Below are 22365 nucleotides of genomic sequence, written 5' to 3'. Positions count from 1 at the left end.
CCACTACCATAAAAACTATAAAAAAATACACTGGGGTGTATGGACACTTATTTTCACAAAGCTTTCCCAATTTCTTTTATCCTCCTATACGCCCTGGCAAGTATCTCCGATTACTCCTCCTTCACAATTCACTTTATATAACTGGTCACTAAACTTATTCACTTCTGTCTTAGCATTTTTTTTTTTAAACCAGTACTGCCAATGCCATAGGCCAAATTATCCTTTTCCTATTTGCACTCAAGTCTTCTAGTAACCAGTCATCCCCTTGGTTCTTTCCCTCTAATTTCTTGAACACTATCATCAATATAATCTTTTTAAAATATAAATCTTATTTCATCTGCATTCCCATTTAAATTCCAACAATGATCCCCTTTGGATGCAATATAGTCTAAGCTGCTCTATATCACAACAGGTGCTGCCACAATTCAATTACTTTTCCTCAGACCTGGCTCAAAACACTGGTTATAATTAACTACCTCTAAATTTCCTAAGTGATATATGATTTCATTCAATTAATTAGAATGTTCTTCCCTTTTAATCTTTTAAGAAGAAAATACATTCTATTTATTTCTTTAATGTAAATATCACCTGTTCTAAAACTAATTACCTGACACTCTGAGCGATATAAGCATTTATTATTTACTTCTGGCCCAGAAGACAGTCTATTATATACTATAACTTATAATACTTAGCATATAACAAGAACAAGAAAAACAAAATAAAATGAATAAAACATCTATCACCAATAAGATATGGTTTTTTTTTCTCTCTTCCTCATCATTACTCTCCTGATGTTTTATATAGTGTTTTATATAGTATATACAAATACATGTTGCTTGGTATAAAAAGGCCATCAAATTGGCTCTTTTCCCCTCAATAAATTGCTAAGGCAACCATTCCTAAGCAATATACTTCATTTTATTGAGTTTTCATCATAGGAAACGATGTAGAAAGGATTTAGGAAACAGTGTAGAAAGTTTCCACTAAAAAATATGATGTTAAAAATCCATGCAACAAGTCAAAATCTCGAACTCTTTACATTTATTCATCTTCCCAATTTAGACTTACAGTTACTTACCTGGTGCAAATGATGAGAAGTTAGTAAATCCAGGGAGATTAAACAGATTTATAGGCTGTGTTGGAAAGCTAAAAGGACAAAATAAACTGGGAGAAGAGGGGTGTGATGTGCTACTACAATCTCTCTCTTTGCTTCTAGGTTTTTCTGGATGTTGATTTTGCTGGTGCATAAGTTCATTTAGCATTTGTTTCAATCTACAAAAATTTAAAGTCAGTAATTTAAAAATCAGTTATATTATACACATCCAAAATATATGTAAGAAACATGGGTTGGAAGATAATTATGAAAGGGCTCAAGATACTGTGTACTTATAAACTGACTTGATGAATGGTAACCTATTTGTACAAGTACAAGTAGAATTTAAAAATAATTCAAAAGCACTCATGCTATACTAATTGCTGTAATACTATAACAAGTATTTGTTTGCTCTGCTGGCTTAATTCAATAACTTAACCTTTGTAAAAAGAACCAAAGTCAGAATTGGTACCATTAGCTTACCCTTATAATCCTAGCTACTTGAAAGGCTAATAATGGTCTGGGGCCAGTGGCTCATGCCTATAATCCTAGCTATTTAGGAGGCTGAAATCTGAGCATCACAATTGGAAGCCTGCAGGGGCAGGAAAGTCTGTGAGACTCTTATCTCCAATTAAATCATTGAAAAAGCTAGATGTAGTGCTGTGGCCTAAATTGAAAAAGCTAGATGTAGTGCTGTGGCCTAAATGACAGACTACTAGCTTTCAGTGAAAGGAGCTCCAGGACAGCACCCAGGTCTAGAGTTCAAGCCCCAGGCCCAGCAAAGAAATAAAAATAAATAAATAAAATGAGAGACTGACAATGGGGAGGATGAAGATTTGAGGCCAACCCAAGGAGGAAAATTCAAGATCCCTTCTCAAGTCATAGTTAGACACAGTGGCATATGCCTGTCATCTTAAGCTACATGGGAGGCTAATAACTACTGAAATAAAGCCTGAAAATGTGGCTTAGTGGCCAGCCTAGGTCCTGGATTCAAACTCCCAGCAGCACTGCCAAAAACACAAAAACAAGAACCAAACTATCAGAAGGTACTTATAAGAAATTTGTGATTTTTATTATGGTGTAATTTACACGGCATCCAATATAAATACACAATTCACAAACACAAAACTTTACAAACAGAAGTCTCGACATAAAAAGATCATTACTTACAAAATTTACAGGTGTTAGATAATGCCTGAAGATGCAATTTGGTTTATATCTCTCTCAGACTCAGGTCTATCTCCTGAAAGGAAATTGTACAACTAACATTCACTATACTCTCAATATATCCAAGAAATAGATTACCTCTGAACGTTATTCTGTTGCCATGTTAGCTGTGTGTAGCACTGGTTCAGCTGGTGCATTATTAAGTGTACTTGAGGAGAAGCAACATTGCTTGGCATAACACTATATGGACCAGTGAGAAGAGTTTGTAGCAGACATGACAGAGTCTATTAAAGAAAAAAATTGGTAATAGTTAAAAGAGAAAAAGAATGTATTGCTTCAAAATAATGCAAAACTTTATTTTCAAAGTAAATTTTACCTGCTGGTCTTGCATTAAAGTCTGACAAATATTGACACTGAAATCAAGTTGCTTCTTTAGCTGATTAATTTGTTCTTGCCATTGTTCTTTCTCCTCTATGTAAGATAGTTCTGATACCCATCTAAGGTTTTCTTGACGCTGCATGCTAATATTCTGTTGTCTTGCCTTGGCTAATGGACGATAATTTCCATCTGCTGAGAAAGGGCGATTGTTCTTCCACCTATCACAAGATTTAGAGTCTTAAAGTCAACATATGTAATGATAATTTCTCAAGCACAGTAATAAACCTGAATCTATGGTCCAGCATTCCTTTAAGTTGAAAAAGAAATAGAAAAATTACAGATTTCCAATCTTGTATAATTATTTTCAACTGCTTTCCAATTGTTTTCATTTATATTTTTACACACAAGTATCTAACTCTGAATTCTGGAGAACGAAAATTTTTTTTGTCTTGCAAGTACTTTTCAATTATTCCTGATTTAAATTTAGCCAGGTAATGGTCCATTATCAAGTGGCATTATTCTACTTATTGATTTGTTGTTGTTTTGGTACCATACATATAAGTTTTGAACCCAGGGTCTGGGCACTGTTTCTGAGCTTTCTTGTAGAAGGCTAGTGCTCTACCACTTGAACCACAGCTTAATGTCTGGTGTTTGTGAGTTTTGTTTATTTGTTTGTAGTTTAGAGATAAGACACTCATAGATTTTCCTGCCCAGGCTGGCTTTGAAACTCGATCCTCAGATCCCAGCCTCCTGAGTAGCTAAAATTAAAGGCATGAGCTGCTGGCACCCCACTATAAACATTTTTATTCAGGAAAGTATGTTTACTCTTAAAACAATATTGCAATTAATCTTTTCTTCTCTTCCTTTTTTTTCAAGATAGGATCTTACAGTGTTGTCTAGGCTGATCTTAAATTCCCTGGCTTCAAGTAATCCCCCCTCTCAGCCTCCTGAGAAGTTAGGACTCACAGACATGTATCACTTCAGTTGGCAGTACAATTATTATCATTGTTTAAAGGTATTTTCCTCTATGACTTTTTCATTTTCACTGTTCCCACTTAAAGACAAAAAGCTAAAGTATGAATCTTGATTCAGTTTAGCTGGAACTGAATATTATCTTTACTATTATCTAATAGTATTAAAAAATACATCAATGTCTTTGTCTCCATTTCTTTGCACACAGATCCTAAAACCTTTGAATCTCCTGAGTGATAAATTATGTCTTCTTATTTGTAACAAGTCTCTTCCAACCATATCAGTTTATACTAATGGGTGACCCGAAAAAGGCCTTCAGGACAAAGGCAAAAGTCATTAGAAAAATCAACCCGGTCATTAGAGGTTTATAATTTTTGTGCTCAACACTCAGACCTCCAGGAAGGGAAAAATAGACCAGAGATTGAGTTCAATTAACAATGGCCAAAGATTTAATATATCATAGCCACATCTCCAATAAAAACTAAGTTCAGAGATTATCTAGGTTGGAAGCTACTTTCCCATTCTAAATATTTCCCCATGTATCCCTGGCACTTTACTGCTCCTAAGTTATATACTTCCCTAGAAAACACTTTCCTGAGTTTTGAGTTTTTCTAGCAAATTATCAAACCTAAAGAAAGACTAGGAATTTTCAGCCAAGTCAAAAAATGCAGTTACCCTGGCACTTGGAAAATGAGTTGACTTTAGGGTACTCAGATGGTTTAGATATATTTAAAGTAAAACAAACAATCCAAACACGGAAACTAACCTATTTTTAGTTTCCTTTACATTGTAAGAGCTATGATTCACACCATTAGGATACACAGGAAAATTATCATTGGAACTAGCATCTTGCTCTTCTTCTTCCTCTTCATCTGTTCGAACAATTCTTTCAGAAAGGTAACCATCTTCATCTCCTTCATCTAACGCACACTGAGTAGAACCTCCCCAGGTTGCCATTGTTCTAGTGATTAAAAGATGTAACACAGACATCATATGAAGATGAGCTAAATACTTAAGATCTATTAAATGCCAGAATACTTTGATACATAAAATTTCACTTAAATATAGTAACTGGTGTCACTCTCTAGATAGCTAGCATACAAAATGTTTAGCTCTCCTGTCACAACACAATTACCCAGAAAAATTAACATAACCACACCACCTGGAGCTTTTTTCCTAAATTAAATGTCCTTCAACTTTCCCTTGAGTGATGATGATTCTCTACTTCAGTGTCATCCAACAAAACTTTCTACAACATTGGCAATGATCTTTATCTGTACTACCCTGTGCAGTAGAAGCTTGGTAGTGGATAATGGACACTTTCAATGTTGCAGACATGACTGAGAAAGTGAATTAATTTTAATTTTAGTAGCCACCGATATTTACTGGTTGCCTGCCACATTCAAACATACAATCTAGACTGCTGGTTCTGAAACCAGATGCTCATCAAAATTACCTGAAAAACTTCATGAAAGAAACGATGCTCAAGCTGGTGGCAAAGTTTAGAGGGCAGAGCACACTTAGCAATCACAAGGTCCTGAGTTAAAAATCCCAGTACTGTACTCCACAAAAGAATAGATGCATAGTAACCAGATAGAACAAAATATTGTATAGTTTGACCATTAAAATGTATATTAGGATCCCAAGCTCAAAGAACAGGAAAAGTTCCTGTAAGAGGATAAGTATCAGAGAGTATGAAAGCTGAGACCCCAATAAACTGTTATTCTAAATATTACCATATAGTTAAGTATCTGAACATACTGATGACCATATCCTAAATATGGACATCTTTTTGGACATATCCTAAATATGGAAACTTCAAACTTAAGTCTTATAAAGTAAATGTTTTACATAATAAAATGCCTTAATACCCTTAGGAACTTTACAAAGAGTAGACGTACAATTTAAGTTAAAAAATGCTTATTTCTTCTGATAGAAAAGAACTGCTAAACATCTAGTCATTTTCATTTCAGTATTTCAAATCTGACTAAAAATAATTTTATAATAAAGATAGAACATCTATGATTATAGATATACAAATATTGTATTAAGAAAGAGAAACTTATGCTATAAGAAGTTACAACAATATAGTGGGATTCAGTTAAACTGAATTACAATTTCAATGAAACAGACCACTTATGCTGTGAGATAAAGGGAAAATGAGGCTGCCTTGCCTACAGGTTTAGGTAAATCAGGCTTTTAAGAAAAGATTTAAGAAGAACTCTTACTTTTCTGTTCTACTTTGTTGAGGAGTACACAAGTTCTCGGACTCATCACTTCTCAAGGACACAGCCACTGGGGATGTAGTTTCAGCTAGGCCTTGTCTCCTCTGATGTTCAGTCATCAGAGCTTCCAGCTGCTTTCTTCTCTGTTTCAGCTCTTCCCTTAGCATTTCATGTCTTCGCATATCTGACCAAAGCTATTGTTTTAAAAGTTGGAGTAAATATTTAGACTTATTGTATCTTTACAAAGCTTTCTACTTCAAGCTAAGATATCCATGAAAGTCAATATATTTAAGTGACTAAAAAAGACATCAATTCTTTATGAAAACAAGCAGCATTTGAACATATTTCATGAAAAATAAAATCCTGTTTTAGAAAAGAACTATTTTATATAAATTGTAAGTACAATACTGACGAATGGGTCTAACTGAAATTAGTTTTGTCCACTATCTTTTACTTGCTAATAAATAGCTAATAATCCCAGTGTTTATGTTTATCATTTTTTGGAAAAAATTAGTTTATTCATCCAATTGAGAGACAAAGCACTCTGCCATTTAAAAATACATTTCAAATAGTGCATTTGCCTTCTATGCATGAAGCCAAGAAACCATCAACAATACCAGAAAAAAAAACAAAACTTCATCAATTTTTAGTTTTCCTTTTTTTTGCGTGTGCTAGTCCTGGGGCTTGAACTCAGGGCCAAAACACTGTCCCTAAGCTTTTGTTGCACAAGGCTGTACCACTTGAGTCACAGCTACACTGGCTGACTTTTTCTTTTCTTTTTTGTGAGTCATTGGAGATAAAAGTCTCAGAGACTTTCCTGCCTGGCTAGCTTTGAACTGTGATCCTCAGATCTCGGTCTGCTGGGTAGCTAGGATTACAGGTATGAGCCACCAGTGGTGACCAGATGAATTTCCCTTCTTAACATGTGATTTAAGACCAACTCAGAAACAATAATACATTACACCATACCTCATTATCTACTACTGAAGAATCTACAGGCTCAAAAACAGATTTGCTCGTACCAGCCTCATTTTCATTAACAGTTGGGGTTGAAGTAACAGCAGGTAGGTATTTTTTTGTGGGAAAATTACTAGCAGCTGAAAGCTAAAAATGAATTGACAAAAGTTATTATGAAGTATTAAAGCAATTACATTAATTGTATTAAATTACATTAATTGAATTAAAATTTATTTCTCCAGAGCTCTAGGGCCATATTTAATGTTACTACCAGACTTCATTTGTCATCATCACCCAAAGATAGCACTATGAAACAAAATCTACAAACAATCAGTAGTAACAAACACAAGAGAGTAATGCTAGTGGGGAAAATTTTGCATATTTAACACATCTCTCCCACATATTCCTCTGGCAATTGTTTAGGCTGGGAAAAAGGCAAAAGGAGTAAGTAACATAGAAAATTTAAGAGTTTAGAAAATATACCGTTTGACATGTTTCTGTTTCTTCAAACATAAAACAGTATATAACCTAACCAATAAATTTTAGGAAAAACTCAAAAAAACTATTTTTATTCAATTTTCACAATACCCTGACATGTGATTACTTGACATGGATAACATTATTCTCTGATCACTCTCAAAGACCCATATTATGAAGTTTTCTTTAATAAGAAAAAGTATATACATGTAATATTGATACCATACATAATTATTTTCATAGATAACTTGTGATGACATAATTATAATTATAGGCTTTATGATTCTAGACCAACAAAAACGGAAATGCTGGTCCATGACTACAAAGTTTAAGGCAGAATACTTTTAATACTTGAGCACCAGTGGCTCATGCCTGTAATCCTAGATACACAGGAGATTGAGATCTGAGGATTGCAGTTCAAAGCCAGCCAGGCAGAAAAGTCCATGAATCTCCAATTAACCAGCAAAAAGCTGGAAGCAGAGCTGTGGCCAACCTTAAGCAAAAAAAAAAAAATAAATAAAAAGACAGCACCAGATAATTTAATAATTACTCATGAGGTTTTTTGTTGGTGGTGGTTGTTTTGTACTGTCCTAGGGCTTGAAATAAGGGCCTTGGGGGGCTGGGGATATAGCCTAGTGGCAAGAGTGCCTGCCTCGGATACACGAGGCCCTAGGTTCGATTCCCCAGCACCACATATACAGAAAACGGCCAGAAGCGGCGCTGTGGCTCAAGTGGCAGAGTGCTAGCCTTGAGTGGGAAGAAGCCAGGGACAGTGCTCAGGCCCTGAGTCCAAGGCCCAGGACTGGCCAAAAAAAAAAAAAAAAAGAAATAAGGGCCTTGGGGCTGTCCCTGAGCTTTTGTGCTCAAGGCTAGCACTCTTACTATTTAAGCCATAGGTCTACTTCTGCTGGATTTTTGTTGGTTGTGGGGCTTGAACTTGGCATAAGCACTGTCTCTAAGCCGTTGTACTCAAGGCCTAGCACTCTACTACTTTGAGCCATAACTCCAATTCTGGTTTTCTGGTGGTTAAGTAGATTGAAAGTGTTTCAGACTTTCCTGCTGTGCTGGCTTGGAACCTCTGTCTACAGATTGCAGTTTTCTAAGTAGCTAGGATTAAAGATGTCAGCCACTAGTGTCAGGTTTGTTGTTTCTTTTTAATGTTTTTTGTGGTTAACTGGAGACTTTTCTAGGCTTTTTCTAGACTTTTTACAGATTTTTCTAGTCCCTAAGTGTAAATATGGAAATAATCAGTTAACTCCCATGTTACCTTTTATCAGAGTATAAATATATACGCCTAATCCATTTAATGAGTCAAAAAACCATATGTAAGTCTCTCACTCAAAATAAAGACTACTTTCAGCTGCTAGATTTTTAAGCATCTTAACAAAGGGAAATTTTGTAATCACCTGTAAATCAGGACATGCCTTTTGCAAAGCTTGAATTTTCTCTTGAATCTCCATCAGTTTCTTTCTTTCTTCCTGCAACTGCTTTAGCTCTCTCTGTTGCTGCTGTAGTTTTGCCTCATAAAATTTCTCTCTGTAATTATATTGACACTGTATTTATGGACTCCAATAAAATATGGCTAGTAGTATTAAAATATAATAGTAGCTTTGCTGTAATAGCCATTACCTTTTGAAAGCCCAAAGCTTATCATACCTTGCCTTATCATTTACTCCCATATCTTTCTGTGTTTTACTAGTATTTCCTCTTGCATTATTTGAATTTTGTTTGGTATCTTCTTCTGCTGGGTAGAAATCACCCAAATTTGATGTATTGGCAGAGATAAGTCCATGAGCTGCATCATCATCCTAAAACAGCACAGTGAAAACCATCTTGATAACCAGACATCATCTAATTTACATCTAACGAATATGCTAAGCTATAAAAGTTACATAGTTCATAGGGAAAAAAAAGCCACATAATTAAAAAAAAAGTTTATTCTCTGTCAGCAGCCAAAAATGAATTACTAAAAACAAAACTGAGTAAATTTTAAATGAGTCATTAATTTCTCAATGCTATGGTGTACATGTTGAAATTGAATCCCCATTGTTAGGTATTAAAACAGTAGAAACTTAATCCTACTAATATTGATTAGAGGTAGCCTTTTAGTACGAAATTAGGCTCAGAGAAGACCATTAGATGCAGCCCCCATAACTGGATGCTAGTGGCTTTATAAGGAAAAGGAGAGGGGCTGGGAATATGGCTTAGTGATAGAAGTGCTTGCCTAGCATGCATGAAGCCCTGGGTTCGATTCCTCAGCACCACATAAACAGAAAAAGCCAGAAGTGGTGCTGTGGCTCAAGCGGTAGAGTGCTAGCCTTGAGCAAAAGGAAGCCAGGGACAGTGCTCAGGCCCTGAGTTCAAGCTCCAGGACTGGCAAAAAAAAGAAAAAAACAAAGAAGAAAAAGGAGAGATCATATAATGTCTTAAACTATCTCAGGATTCTGTCATCACCAGATGTGAACTATTTATTAACCTTCCCAAGTATTAGCTAAATAAATCTATTTTACTTATAAAATTGCCCAGGTATTTTATGACAGTGATGCAGAATAGATTAAGACAACTAGTAAAAACGAAAGTTTGGTTGCTTGCTCATTATAGGTGAACTATCAAAAAATAGCCTCTTCACGGGGCTGGGGATATAGCCTAGTGGCAAGAGTGCCTGCCTCGGATACACGAGGCCCTAGGTTCGATTCCCCAGCACCACATATACAGAAAACGGCCAGAAGTGGCGCTGTGGCTCAAGTGGCAGAGTGCTAGCCTTGAGCGGGAAGAAGCCAGGGACAGTGCTCAGGCCCTGAGTCCAAGGCCCAGGACTGGCCAAAAAAAAAAAAAAATAGCCTCTTCAGAACAACTTAAAAACTAACATAACCCACCCATTATCGTTACGAATAGGGAGGCTAGGAAATATTGTGTTGTAACTAAAGAAATGAGAAGCTGCTTCCCAAAGCATTTACATAAACAAAAAATTGAAAAACTTAAGTAAAAGGAATAAAAGCTGACTAAAATTTCAGGTGGTAAAGAAGTTCTATACAACTGTAATGTTAATAAACTATTGTATTAAAAGATGAGAAAATAACTGACTAAAGTATTATCATTTTAAAGTACACTGCATCACAGTCTAAGGAACTAAAAGAGAGATGAGTATTCCAAGATATGTAAGGTGTATTTTTTTGTTTCTTTCTTTGGTGGTGGGGCTTGAAATCTGGGCCTAGGCACTGTCCCTAAGCTCTTCGGCTCAAGGCTAGCATTCTACCACTTAAGCCACAGTGCCACTTCCAGTTTTCTGGTGGTTACAGTGATAGGTGTCTCATGGACTTTTCTGCCTGGGCTGACTGAATCAAGATCCTCAGATCTCAGCTTTCTAAGTAGCTACGATTACAGGCATAAGCCACCAGCATCCGGGTGTAAGGTATATTTCTATAGTGATTACATTACTGGGAAGAGTTAATATAGGACATGAAAAGACAAAAGGAATGAATTTTTTTAGTGTTAAATTATTTTTGTTACTCTAAATTAAACCTACTAGAATAAACCGCAAAAGGCTAAGTCAGTCTCAAGATGCCTTTAGTATAGAAGTGTTAATACATAATTACATTTATAAGCATAAACTTTCCTTTTTTTTTTTTTTTTGGCCAGTCCTGGGGCTTGAACTCAGAGCCTGAGCACTGTCCCTGGCTTCTTTTTGCTCAAGGCTAGCACTCTACCACTTGAATCACAGCGCCAGTTCTGGCTTTTTCTATATATGTGGTGCTAAGGAACCAAACTCAGGTCTTCATGTATATGAGGCGAGCACTTTACCACTAAGCCATATTCCCAGCCCCTAAAAGCCTTTTTAAATTTATGATTAAGTTCTAACTTTGTTTTTTTGGCTTTGAGAAAAATACCACATAAGTTTTCTTCTATTATATTAAAGAAGAAAAGGATTAAGATATGTACACCTTAGTACGAGGAAATTTAAATTCTGTTGGGCAAAGCTGTATAACCTTTGGTAATTAAGCTTAATATATGTTTACTCTATTGAATATCTATCCACCTTACTGCCTGACAGAAGTTTGAGGTCATCAGCAAAAAACTTGGTTTTATAAATAAAACTATATTGCAACAATAATGCTCATGTTTAGTGCTGCTTTTACAGAAGTTGTGACAAACTGAAACAACATGAGTAATACCTATGATAATTAACAGAAAATGCATGCTGATGTTTGTATAGTATAGCAATCAAAGTACTAAGTCTTTAAAACTGCCAGATAAGAAAAAAATGGAGGACTAGGATTATAGCTCAGTAGTTAAGTACTTGTCCATCAAGTGCAGAACATTGGATAATCTGTTATTGGTATAAAAGAGAAGAGAAATATGTATTATTATAATTATAAACAACACAATAAGTACATACATTTTACTTTTTAAGATTGCAGGAACAATTCACCATGCATTATTTACCTGCACCATAGCTACAAGGTCTTGTAGCTGTCGAAGTTTCTGTTTTGCAGCCATAAGTCTACTGATTTTCTGTTCAAATTCTGCATCTTCTGGATCCTCATCAACCAGACTGCTTCTATGACTTGACAGTGAAGCTCCACTTACTCCCTCTTCTTCCTCCTCTTCCTCATCATCTTCACCTTGTGCTGCACGCATCCCCTTTTCTCCTTCTCTATTGTATCGACAGTCTGCTAAAAACATGTATCATGCAAGTCAGTAATTTCTAGAAAATTAATAAAAGAAAATCCAATTCACAACAGTATCATGGCAAAATTATCTCAGAATATAGCCCACCATACCTAAAGGAGGAGGCATATTTAAACACCTGATGTTGGCAGCAGATCTGTTATTAATTTCACAATTTGAATTAAGTGATCTTCCATCTCTATTATTAGAAACACACTGTGTGTTACTATTACTATTTACTTCATTCCAGGTGGCAGATACTTGTGGATTTCTAGAGGGAGAGGAAAAGAAAACCTGCAGTTATTTAAGGTTAAAAAAAAAATAACAGCTTCAGAGCTTTAATAAAACAGTTCAAACAAAGAGTAAAACATTGGCTCTTTTTTTTTGATCGTGGAGCATGAACTCAGGGCCTGGGCGCACAGTCCCTGAGCTATTTTGCTCAAGGCTAGCATGCTATTACTTTGAGCTATATAGCTCCATATCTAGTTCCCTGGTGGTTAACTAGAGATAGGAGTCTCACAGACTTTCCTGCCCAGGCTGGCTCTGAACCACAATCCTCAGATCTCAGCCTTTTAAATAGCTAGGCTAAGTAGAGGCATTTTACGTGCTGGAGTATTTAACACTTTATGTATTTAACAGTTATGGGTAAACTTAGATTTTTGTTTGTTGGTTTGTTTTGGCTGGTTGTTTTGATTTGCATTTCCTTTTATGGCCAGGAATGTAGAGCTTTAAGTTCAAATTTTGAGTAAGAAGCCCCTGCTTGTTTTTCATTAACTTTAATGTGTGTGTGTGTTACTTGGAAATTTATGAGGAAAAAAAAATATCTGAAAAACCAAAATTACATCAGAAAATAGGTGTAGGAAAGCGCCTAATTTGATACTTCTTACAATTGACTTGCATTTAATCTAACAGCAACCTTAAATTACGATATGCAGTACTTCCCTATTAATCTGTAGATGTTAAGAATGATTACATTGACCTATTTATAGTAAGCTTGCAAGGAAAAACTTAAAAGTAAATAGTAAACACTTGACCGAGGCAATTTTCCCCACACTGAGAAGTATTAGGTTCAGATGACAATGAGAAAAAACAAACATAATATCCTTACCTAATGTTTGTGACAGGTTCAGAATTTTCATGCTCAGAATCATATTCTGACTCTTCAGTTTCTTCATCTTTTGTGTTTTCATTTACAGTATTTATCATCATATCTGATGTTTGTTCATAATAATGAACTAATTCTCTTAGTTCATTCAATCTCTTACGAACTTCATTTAACTTCCTGATAAAAATATCTAGTGTTAACACCCATTTTAGGAAAAAACTAAAGAAAGCATGCACTGTTTACACACAATAGCAACCAGCACTATATATTTTTAAATGCCCAGGACATCTGTCCATAAATGTTAATAGCAGAAAATTCAATGTCAAAATATATCTAAGTTTGCCAGGCACTGGCGGCTCATGCCTATAATCCTATTTATTCAGGCGTCTGAGATCTGAGGATCATGGCCCAAAGCCAGCCTGTTCAGGAAAGCTCAAGAAACTCATTTCCAATTAGCCACCAGAAAACTGGAAGCAGAGCTGTGGCTCAAAGTGGTAGAGTCATTAGCCTTGTGATAATGCCAGACCTTGAGTTCAAGCACTACAACCAACCAAAACGAATAAACAAACAAAAATCTAAGTTTATCGGTAACTGTTAAATAAGGTAGTAAGTATTTGGGCAAATCAGATATGCAGACATTATTGAACATACAGAACTTTCCAAATTTGTCTTTATATAAAGAGACCTATAAAAGCATCTAATACTTTAAACAAAAATAACAAGCTTGTTGAGTCTCCTACAAAGTGTCAGGAACGATACCAGTTTTTCAATCCTTAAAAGCCTTTATGAATTGAAATATCACACTGTTATGTCATAGATATGTAAAATTACTGTGGGTCAATTAAAAACAGAAGTATATTAACACTTTTATGAACAGAAACATTATTCCTATTTTGCAGAAGAGAAAACAATTAATAGGGCTAAGTTATTTGTCCATACTGATAGAACCTTATGTAAGAAAATTTTTAGGACTATTTATTATTACTCTAGAACCTGAGCTCTATCATTTGAATATCAAAATACTTTACTTAGAGTTCTAGCTATTTCTAATCTTTTACTGAAAACTAAAACAGTATCTACATGGGTTAAAATGTCCCATTTCTCTTTGAAAACTTCTATAATGCACATATAAACACACATGCACACACATATCATTTAAGAACATCTATATTAACTTAATTTTCCCCAGATTTTCAATATGTAAAACAGAAAAAAACTATCCCCACTATCAATTCTAATCTATGCCAACAATGGTAGTAAAAAATGTTTTACTGAAGTTTTTCAGTTGGATTTAGATGGCCTTCATTTTCACTTTCATTCTGAGAAACTAGAGAAGCTGCAGGATAAGAAACAGATGGTATAAGGCTACTGGATTCTCCATTGACAACTGGTGCCAAGCCTACAGAAGCAGAAGGTGCGGAATTTGTACTTCTCTGATCCCCAGACCTTTGTGGAGAGGTTGAAGAAGGCACAACTGCAAAAGAGGGGAAAAAACTAAAAAGATCAGTTACCATAAGTAAGTATGGCACAAAGCAACACTTATAGCCTCTGCTGATAGAAATATAAAACAAAAATTATCATCTTGATTTTGTGCAAATTTAAATATTAGAAACTTAAGGATATCGGGACACTTAACTGAACACTCCACAATTAAATCAAAATGTGTAGAGAAAAAAGCATTTGTACATGCTTGCTTTGAAGACAGTCATTTTACATTATTGTCTCTGGGTTAAAACAGAAAGACGGTAAATGGGAATATAAGAAATTGACACAAGCTGTATGTACATTAGAAAAATAGTAGAAGGGTAGTAGGATAACCCCACTGCTAGGTTAAGTAAGGCCACTATGTTTGAAGGGCAATACACAATTTGCCAATCTTTGCAAGGTGGCCCTAGCTAGATTTAGGTCTAAGTTTCTCAAATCTACAGTCTATGAGAATTACATATAGATGATAGCATACAGGTATAGCATACATACAAACTGACTAGAGGAGTATATACTTAAGGCAAGAACCCAAACTCCTCTGAACATCCGAGTACTATTTGTCAAAACAAATTCCAGGAAATAAAAACATATTTTGTTGTTCCCGTGTTTCTTTCTTTCTTTGTTTTTTTTTTTTTTTTTTTTTTGCCAATGCTGGGCTTGGGACTCAAGGCCTGAGCACTGTCCCTGGCTTCTTTTTGCTCAAGGCTAGCACTCTACCACTTGAGGCACCGCAACCCTTCTGGCTTTTTTTCTATATATGTGGTGCTAAGGAATTGAACGCAGGGCTTCATGCATACAAAGCAAGCACTCTACCACGAGGCCATATTCCTAGCCCCTTGTGTTTCTTTTTGTATTGGGTTAAGGGATGGGGCACAGAGGGGAACACAGGAATGGAGGAAGGGTGAGCAAATGGTCATTGTATTCAATACACACTATGTAACTTGTGGGGAGGAACCGGAAGTGGAAAATGGAGAAAACGAAGGAAGGGGTAATACTATCTAAGAAGCAGTGTATACTTATAACCTGACTTGAAATTGTAACTTTTTTATAGAACTCCTGGATAGTATCAATTCAAAGAAATGGGAAAAAATAGTACATACAGCTTTCAAGATGGAAAATTTCTTATTTCAGGATAAAAAGCAAATGTTAATCTAATGTCATGCATCAATACCATGAAATACTACTCAACAATACGATTTCCCAGTTAGGTAAACAGCTAATCTTCTTTAGTCCTTAAACTAAAATTTTAAATTATTTTTCTGTCCATATACATAGAAGATACTTTATGCCTTCAAGGGAAATAATTAAGAATCTGTTCTAGGTTTCCTACCTCAGATTACTTCAAAACTATTCCTATTTATCTTTTTTTTTTCATTTTTAAAGGAGTTGTACAAACTTTAAGCCAGTTTAATAAAGTACAATGTTTCTTGATCAGTGTCACCTCTCGCCCTCTTTCCCTCCCTAACCCCTACCCCCAAGTTATATAGTTTAGTTTTTACATAATGTACACTGAATATGAGTCCATTTGCTCCTCCTTCTTTCCTCCATTCATGTACCTCCCAACTACCCTCCCCACCAAAAAAACCATGTTTCTACTTCCTGGTATTCATCCTGACAAACAGTACATTATTTGTTCAGATGAATTACACCTTTGTATTACTCCCCTAATTATACCATCCTTTAGTCGGTTTGTGTTTAAATGTATATGTTATCTTGCATGTTTGTATTTTAGATGTAGCTTCCACATGAAAGCATGCTGATTCTGATAGGTGAGTAAAATTCCACTGTGTGTATGTAGAACATTTTCTTGATCCACTTATCCATTGTAAGGCATCTAAGTTGTTTCCATAACTTGGCTATTAGTGTGGCAATAAAAATGGATGTGCAAGTCTCCTTACTGAATCCTGACTTGTAATAACACTCAGTGTAGATGCCCACGAGTGGTATCACTAAATCACAGTAGTTCCATGTTTAGTTTTTTGAGGAATCTCCAAACTGCCTTCCAGGGTGGTTGTAGTAGCTTACATTCCCACTAACATTATAGTAGGGTTCTTTTTTCCCCCATTCCAACGAGCATTTGTTATTGTTCATATTCTCAATGCTGGCCAGTTTTACTGGAATGAGATAGACTCTCAATATTGTTTTGATTTATATTTCCTTTATGGCCAGGAATGTAGAGCATTTTCTTTATGCATTTACTGGCCACTCTTACTTCTCAGAAGACTCTACCCATTTATCTTTTTTTTTTTTTTAATCAAAGGGACCACCACTGTTGACTTTTGTCTTGTTTTAACAGTTTTCAACGGGTCTCTTCACTTTATTTCTTTACTATTTTACTTTCACCTGCAACTTTCACACTATTTTTCCCATTGTTAGAAAAAAATAACCTCCTACTGTCACATCTAAGCAGAGTGGTGCTCTCTTTATATGGCTAAGGTTATAAACACAACTTTAACTTTTTTTTGTTGTTGTTTAAAATGGTATTTATTTCCGAAATGAAAGATATCTGTGACAGAGAGGACAAGTTTTCATGTGTGTTGTGTCAAAGACCATCTAGATAGGAAAATCCCATTTCGAAAAACTGCTGGGCATTCCACCTGTAGAAATTTCCCTGGCAGTTTCACAAGCACTTGCAGGGGTAGAGCGAAAGCTCATTATGGGCCAAGCCCTTCTCCTTTCTGCACAGACATTTGGGAGCCTAATGAGAACTTCTAATTTCTCACAGCAGGGCTGTTTTGGGAGAATAGCGGGGGCTACTTGGCCCTGCCTTGGTGAACTGCTACTAAATAAATGACATACTGCCAAGTCCTGGTCAGTTTACAGATTCAAGAAATCTGTGGCTCCCTTGAAGTGTTATGGAAGTAAAAGGTACCCCAAAGAAGGGGGGGAGGTGGTGGCACTGGGGGCCACCCTGCACCCGGCACGGGTACACATGTTCTTGTCTATTCCACACAGCAACCTCATCCTATACAATTGAAGAGGAAGCAAGTGTTTAGAGAAGGAAACTCACTTTCTTTAAGTCATATCCAGTAATTAACAACTTTAACATTTAAAATATTTTAGTTGTCCTCTATGTAGGAAAAGTGTTGGTTTTTAAGACAAAATTGATTGATTGTGCTGGTACTACGGCTTGTACTCTCTCACTTATCTTTTCCCCTCACAGCTGGCTACCACTTGTGTCACAACTCCAGTTCTGCAAAGTTTTTTTTCAGGGGAAGAACTAGGCTTCTCTTGATTAGGACAGTAATTGAAGACTACTGACTAGGTGACCAGTCAGACCAGCCAGATTGTATAATTCAGTGTTACAATAATTCAGCATATGCAAGGCCCTGGGTTCAATCCCCTGTACCAAAAAGAAAAAAAAACAAAACCCTTAAACATGCAATTTTGTAGAACAGGAAAGACAGTTCGTATATTCCTGTATAGTTATATCTACCTGAGCTGACTATATTGACATATACTCACATACACATTTTAAATGTTAATATAATTCCAAGGGTTTTAAGTTTTAAAGTTTCTTCATCTAAGTTTTGCATACCTCAAAATTTTTTGCTTACATACTCACTATATCTCTTTGATCATTTGTGTTATTTTTATTCATTCTCATTTTTTTCAATTTTGGGTTTTAATCCACAGACTCAAGCAAGCTAGGTTCATTCTACCTCTGTGCCACACTCCTAGGACAGAATTTCAGGGTTTTTTAAACCAAGGTACAAATTAGACTAGTTTTACTTTAGAGAACTTCTTCTGTTTTGGAAGGTCATAGGGTTTGAACTCCAGGTCTGGGCCCCATCCCTGAGCTCTTTTGCTCAAGGCTAGCACTCTACCACTCTGCCACAGCACTACTTCTGGTTTTCTGGTGGTTAATTGGAGATGAGAGTCTCACAGACTTTCCTGTCCAGGTTGGCTCTGAACCCTAATCTTCAGATCTCAGACTCCTGAGCTAGGATTATAGGCATGAGCCACCAGTGCCCATCTGAATTTTGTTTTTTGTTTTTGTTAAGGTGATATACAGAGGGGTTACAGTCACAAAAGTCAGGTATTCACCCAGTTTTTCCTCTCTTCACCTCCCTCAAGTTGTATAGTTCATATTCCACATATTGTCTTGTGAGTATCACTGCTGAATTAGTTCCACCCTTTATCCCACCATTTCTGTGCTTCCCTCCCCTTCCCCAAATCAGATATACATACAAGACAAAAGGTACAGAAGTAAAAACCCCAGGTAATTTTTTTTTTTTTTGGCCTGTCTTGAGGCTTGAACTCAGGGCCCAGGCACTGTCCCTGAGCTTCTTTTGTTCAAGGCTAGCACTTGGCCACGAGTCACAGCACTACTTCTGCCTTTTTCTGTTTATGTGGTACTAAGGAATCAAACCCATGGTTTTGTGCATGCTAGCTAGGCAAGCAATCTACCACTAAGCCACCTTCCCAACCCCTGAAAATTTTAACACATTTTTTAAAAGGCAGTATTAAGCTGGGGGCTGACACTTGTAATCCTAGCTACTCAGAAGACTGAGATGTGAGAATCATGTTTTAAACCCAACTCAGCCAGAAAGTCTGGGTGAGCTCTCCTGTCCAAATAACCCCAAAAAGCCAGAAGTAGAGCTATGGATCAAGTGGTAGAATTCTAGCACTAAGCACAAAAAGTTCAGGGACAGCACCCAGGCCCACAGTTCAAGTCCCAAAACTGGTACAAAAAAGGCAGTATTATATCCACTGCCACATAATTAGCTTTTCTTCTACGTTTCATTATCCAATTCCTACCAAATTTTCAATTTAAACTTTATTTTTCCCTTTTCTGGACAGACTTACCAGATCATAGGTTACAATATACTGGCTTATTATGTAAATACTTTCTACATTCAACTTATCTTTCCACAAAACTATAAAATTTGTATGTCAAATAGCAAACTTAGAAGTCTTTTATATACTACTGCTGAACCAGATTTACATACATGTTGAATTGTTCAGATGCTGATCTCGAAGGGTATGAAGTTCTCCCAGCAATTTGTCCATCTTTTGCTTCTTTTCCTGTAGGACTCTCATTTTGCTAAAAAGCTGAACTTTGTCATCAGGTGAATGTTCTAAACAAGATGGATTTATTCTCTGGGAAACCTCTCTAGTTAATGAAAGACTTTCTGCTTGTCTTCTATTATCTGGGACAGATGGAGGCTTAAAAAAAAAGAAACAGGAGACAGAGTAAGACAAAATGAATTAAATGCCACTTGTAAGAGAGATGTATTTACCTAGGCCACACCAATAGGTGGGTAAATACACCATTCCTATTCCCAAATTAAATTACTATTCCTGCTGCACCATTGTAACATGTACAGCTTTATATGTATATAGGTATACTGACCTTGGATTCACTGTACATAGTTACAGTCTGGATCTAAATTAAGAACAATGCCACTGGTTATATAGAATAAACTTACAAAAATCTCTCTATCTTTTTAGAATCACTCTAAACTTTAGCTTCCTAACCTATCAAACTTTCTCCTCTGTGTTCCTCTTCTTAAGAAAACTTATGGCAGATTGTGTGGCACAAATGGTAGAGCATCTAACTAGTGTGAATGAGGCCCTAAGTTAAATTAATTTTGCTGTTTGGGAAGCCAAGATGGGAGAACTGTAGTTCATAGCCAGCCAAGGCAAATGTTACTGACACTCTATCTCCAAAAAAACCCCAAACAAGCAAAAAGACTGAAGTCGTTATGTATGTTTGTAATCCCAGCTACTAAAGTGAGGCTAGCCTGGGAAAAATGACAAAATACTATGTGAAAAAATATGGAAAATGAAGGACTAGGGTAGTAAACCAAATTGTACACTTGCAGGCTTTTAGTACTCAATTTCAAGTAATGCCAAAAAGAATTTTTTTTTACATAATGGATGATTTTAAGAATGCACACCAATTAGGCTATTTTTCTCATATATATTTTTATTTGGGAACATGTGCATTTGTACAAATAAAAAATTAAGCAATAATTTCTTAAACTTCTCAGTCATTAGCTAATTATTGGAACTGCTATATAGGCTTTCACTCTGTATTAATAGAAATAACTCATTTTACTGTTTACAATGTTCATACTATTAATATAATGCTGTCATAATATTCTTATACTTCTCTTCTTGTAAACATCTGGGTTTCTTTAACATAAGCTGTAACAAAGAGTCAGTAGACAAAACTATTAAATATTGCCAAGTAACTGTCTGAAATGATTAGTTGAAGTTGGTTAGTAAGAATAAAGAAAATACTACATCTCCAATCATACTTATTTTTCCAGTGAAGAGGTATTAATTTACCTTTTTAAAAATAAAATCCCCTATACTGAAAATCTGCATTTGTGTAATTTTTAAAATTCATGAAACTGTTTATTAGCTCTCAAATTAAACTTAATTTTCATGTCTACAATCCCTATATTCCCAACACTTTGGAGACTGAGGCAGGACTATCTAGAGTTCAAAGCCAAGCCTGCCTGGGCTACACAGTGAGACGGTATCAAGAGCAAAAAAAGAGAAGGTTCTGTCTTGGAACTATAAAATGAAAGACTGCAAAGACAAAGTCCTAATCTAACTCAAGTCTTAAAGCTTATGACCATCTACTCTTCTAGAGAAGAATTAATTCTAGGAACAAATGAAATGAATATTTCAAAATACAGTCCCTATATAAGAACAGCAATGCAATCATATAAAGGGCGGGAGGCCACTCAAATGCTGTGAATCATAATTTTGAAAATAAAAAGATTCCATGAATTAATTATCAATTGTGCCAGGTGATATTTATAGTTACTAAAGTTGGAGAATCACGGTTATAAATTGATGCAATTATGAACTCATACTAAAAAATTAAGTTACCTGAGAATCACGAAGCTGATTCTGAAAATGCTGAATTAAGTCATTCAATTCTTCATTTAGTTCAGATGTGATGCTGACGCCAGATAAGCTACCTGAAGTTTCTGTAGCAACTGGAAAGAAAATTAAGAACTATTAGTTAATGTAAGTCAACTTTTAGGACATGAACATAAATTTTGAGAGGAAAAAAAAGGCAAACTAATAATTACAAACTAGCTAATATACTCTTATCTGTCAATAAATCATTTCTATCTAACAAAAAAAACCAAAGGATAAATGCAAACTCTATTAAGAGTGGTTCTTTTTCTGCTTCATCGTAAAAGGAAGGATGGTATATTACACACCAGCGACTCAATGATAAAGCATGGTTGTATAGCAAGTCTATCAGTTCTTTAGAGTAGTGGGAATAATGGGTGAAGTGCACTCTGAAAAGGTACAAGTGTTCTGATAAGTCTCAATCTCTACCTACTCCAATAAAGTTACATGGGCTGGTAATCTTTTGTGAGGGTTAAAATAGCAAATTTATTAGATTGTCTGAGAAATACAGGATTTTTTTTTTCTACTCATCTCTGATTTATGGGGCAAAAGCAACCACTGACAAACATGTAACATTGTAACCACTGTTAAGCATGAACATTGGTTGTGTTCCATAAAATGGTTCAAAAAGCAAGCCAAATTCCATTAGTCATAAACCTATAGTAAAATAGATACTCCATTGTAGTTGATTATGAAGTAAATCATACTAAAAGACCCAAAAAAGCAATTTCTTGATGAGAATTTTGCTAGTTACTACTACATTACCCAACTATTATTAGCACTCTAAACTTTCCAGTTGTAAAGGAGACACTGGCTACAATATAGCTTAAATTTTAAAGAAAAATAGCATCACTGTCATCTGAAAAGTTACAATTTCAGGGCTGACAAATCCATGTACAAAGTATAAACACTTTATAAAAAAGAAATTACAATCTAGGTAACTCATGTGACTTTCA

General features: G+C 35.6%; 1 protein-coding gene and 1 long non-coding RNA gene across 21 annotated transcripts in view; both read right to left on the bottom strand.

The window, feature by feature from the left end:
* The window catches only part of Pcm1 (pericentriolar material 1), a 90131-nt gene that overhangs the window by 48165 nt on the left and 19601 nt on the right, over positions 1-22365 (bottom strand). For 10 of the 20 annotated variants that reach the window (XM_048330922.1, XM_048330908.1, XM_048330907.1 and 7 more), the window contains 15 exons: positions 21377-21486; positions 19884-19916; positions 19480-19696; positions 14315-14516; positions 13046-13219; positions 12051-12208; positions 11713-11942; positions 8926-9077; positions 8676-8805; positions 6805-6939; positions 5839-6029; positions 4377-4571; positions 2637-2856; positions 2399-2544; positions 1079-1272 (listed from right to left, as the gene is read on the bottom strand). In XM_048330922.1, coding sequence (XP_048186879.1) covers positions 1079-1272; positions 2399-2544; positions 2637-2856; positions 4377-4571; positions 5839-6029; positions 6805-6939; positions 8676-8805; positions 8926-9077; positions 11713-11942; positions 12051-12208; positions 13046-13219; positions 14315-14516; positions 19480-19696; positions 19884-19916; positions 21377-21486 — 2487 coding nt within the window. The remainder of the gene's footprint in view (positions 1-1078; positions 1273-2398; positions 2545-2636; positions 2857-4376; positions 4572-5838; positions 6030-6804; positions 6940-8675; positions 8806-8925; positions 9078-11712; positions 11943-12050; positions 12209-13045; positions 13220-14314; positions 14517-19479; positions 19697-19883; positions 19917-21376; positions 21487-22365) is intronic. The other 10 variants (XM_048330911.1, XM_048330915.1, XM_048330927.1 and 7 more) reach the window with 3 other exon arrangements.
* Positions 15302-17782, bottom strand: LOC125339676. Its single transcript, XR_007208583.1, has 3 exons — positions 17664-17782; positions 16865-16870; positions 15302-15312 (listed from the first exon to the last, which is right to left on the bottom strand). It is a non-coding gene; the product is annotated as an uncharacterized LOC125339676 (long non-coding RNA).

This window comes from Perognathus longimembris, chromosome 21 (assembly GCF_023159225.1).
Source record: "Perognathus longimembris pacificus isolate PPM17 chromosome 21, ASM2315922v1, whole genome shotgun sequence".
In the NCBI taxonomy this organism is placed as follows: domain Eukaryota; kingdom Metazoa; phylum Chordata; class Mammalia; order Rodentia; family Heteromyidae; genus Perognathus; species Perognathus longimembris.
The sequence above is the reverse complement of the archived record's forward strand: the minus strand, read 5'-3'. Positions and strand labels throughout refer to the sequence as shown.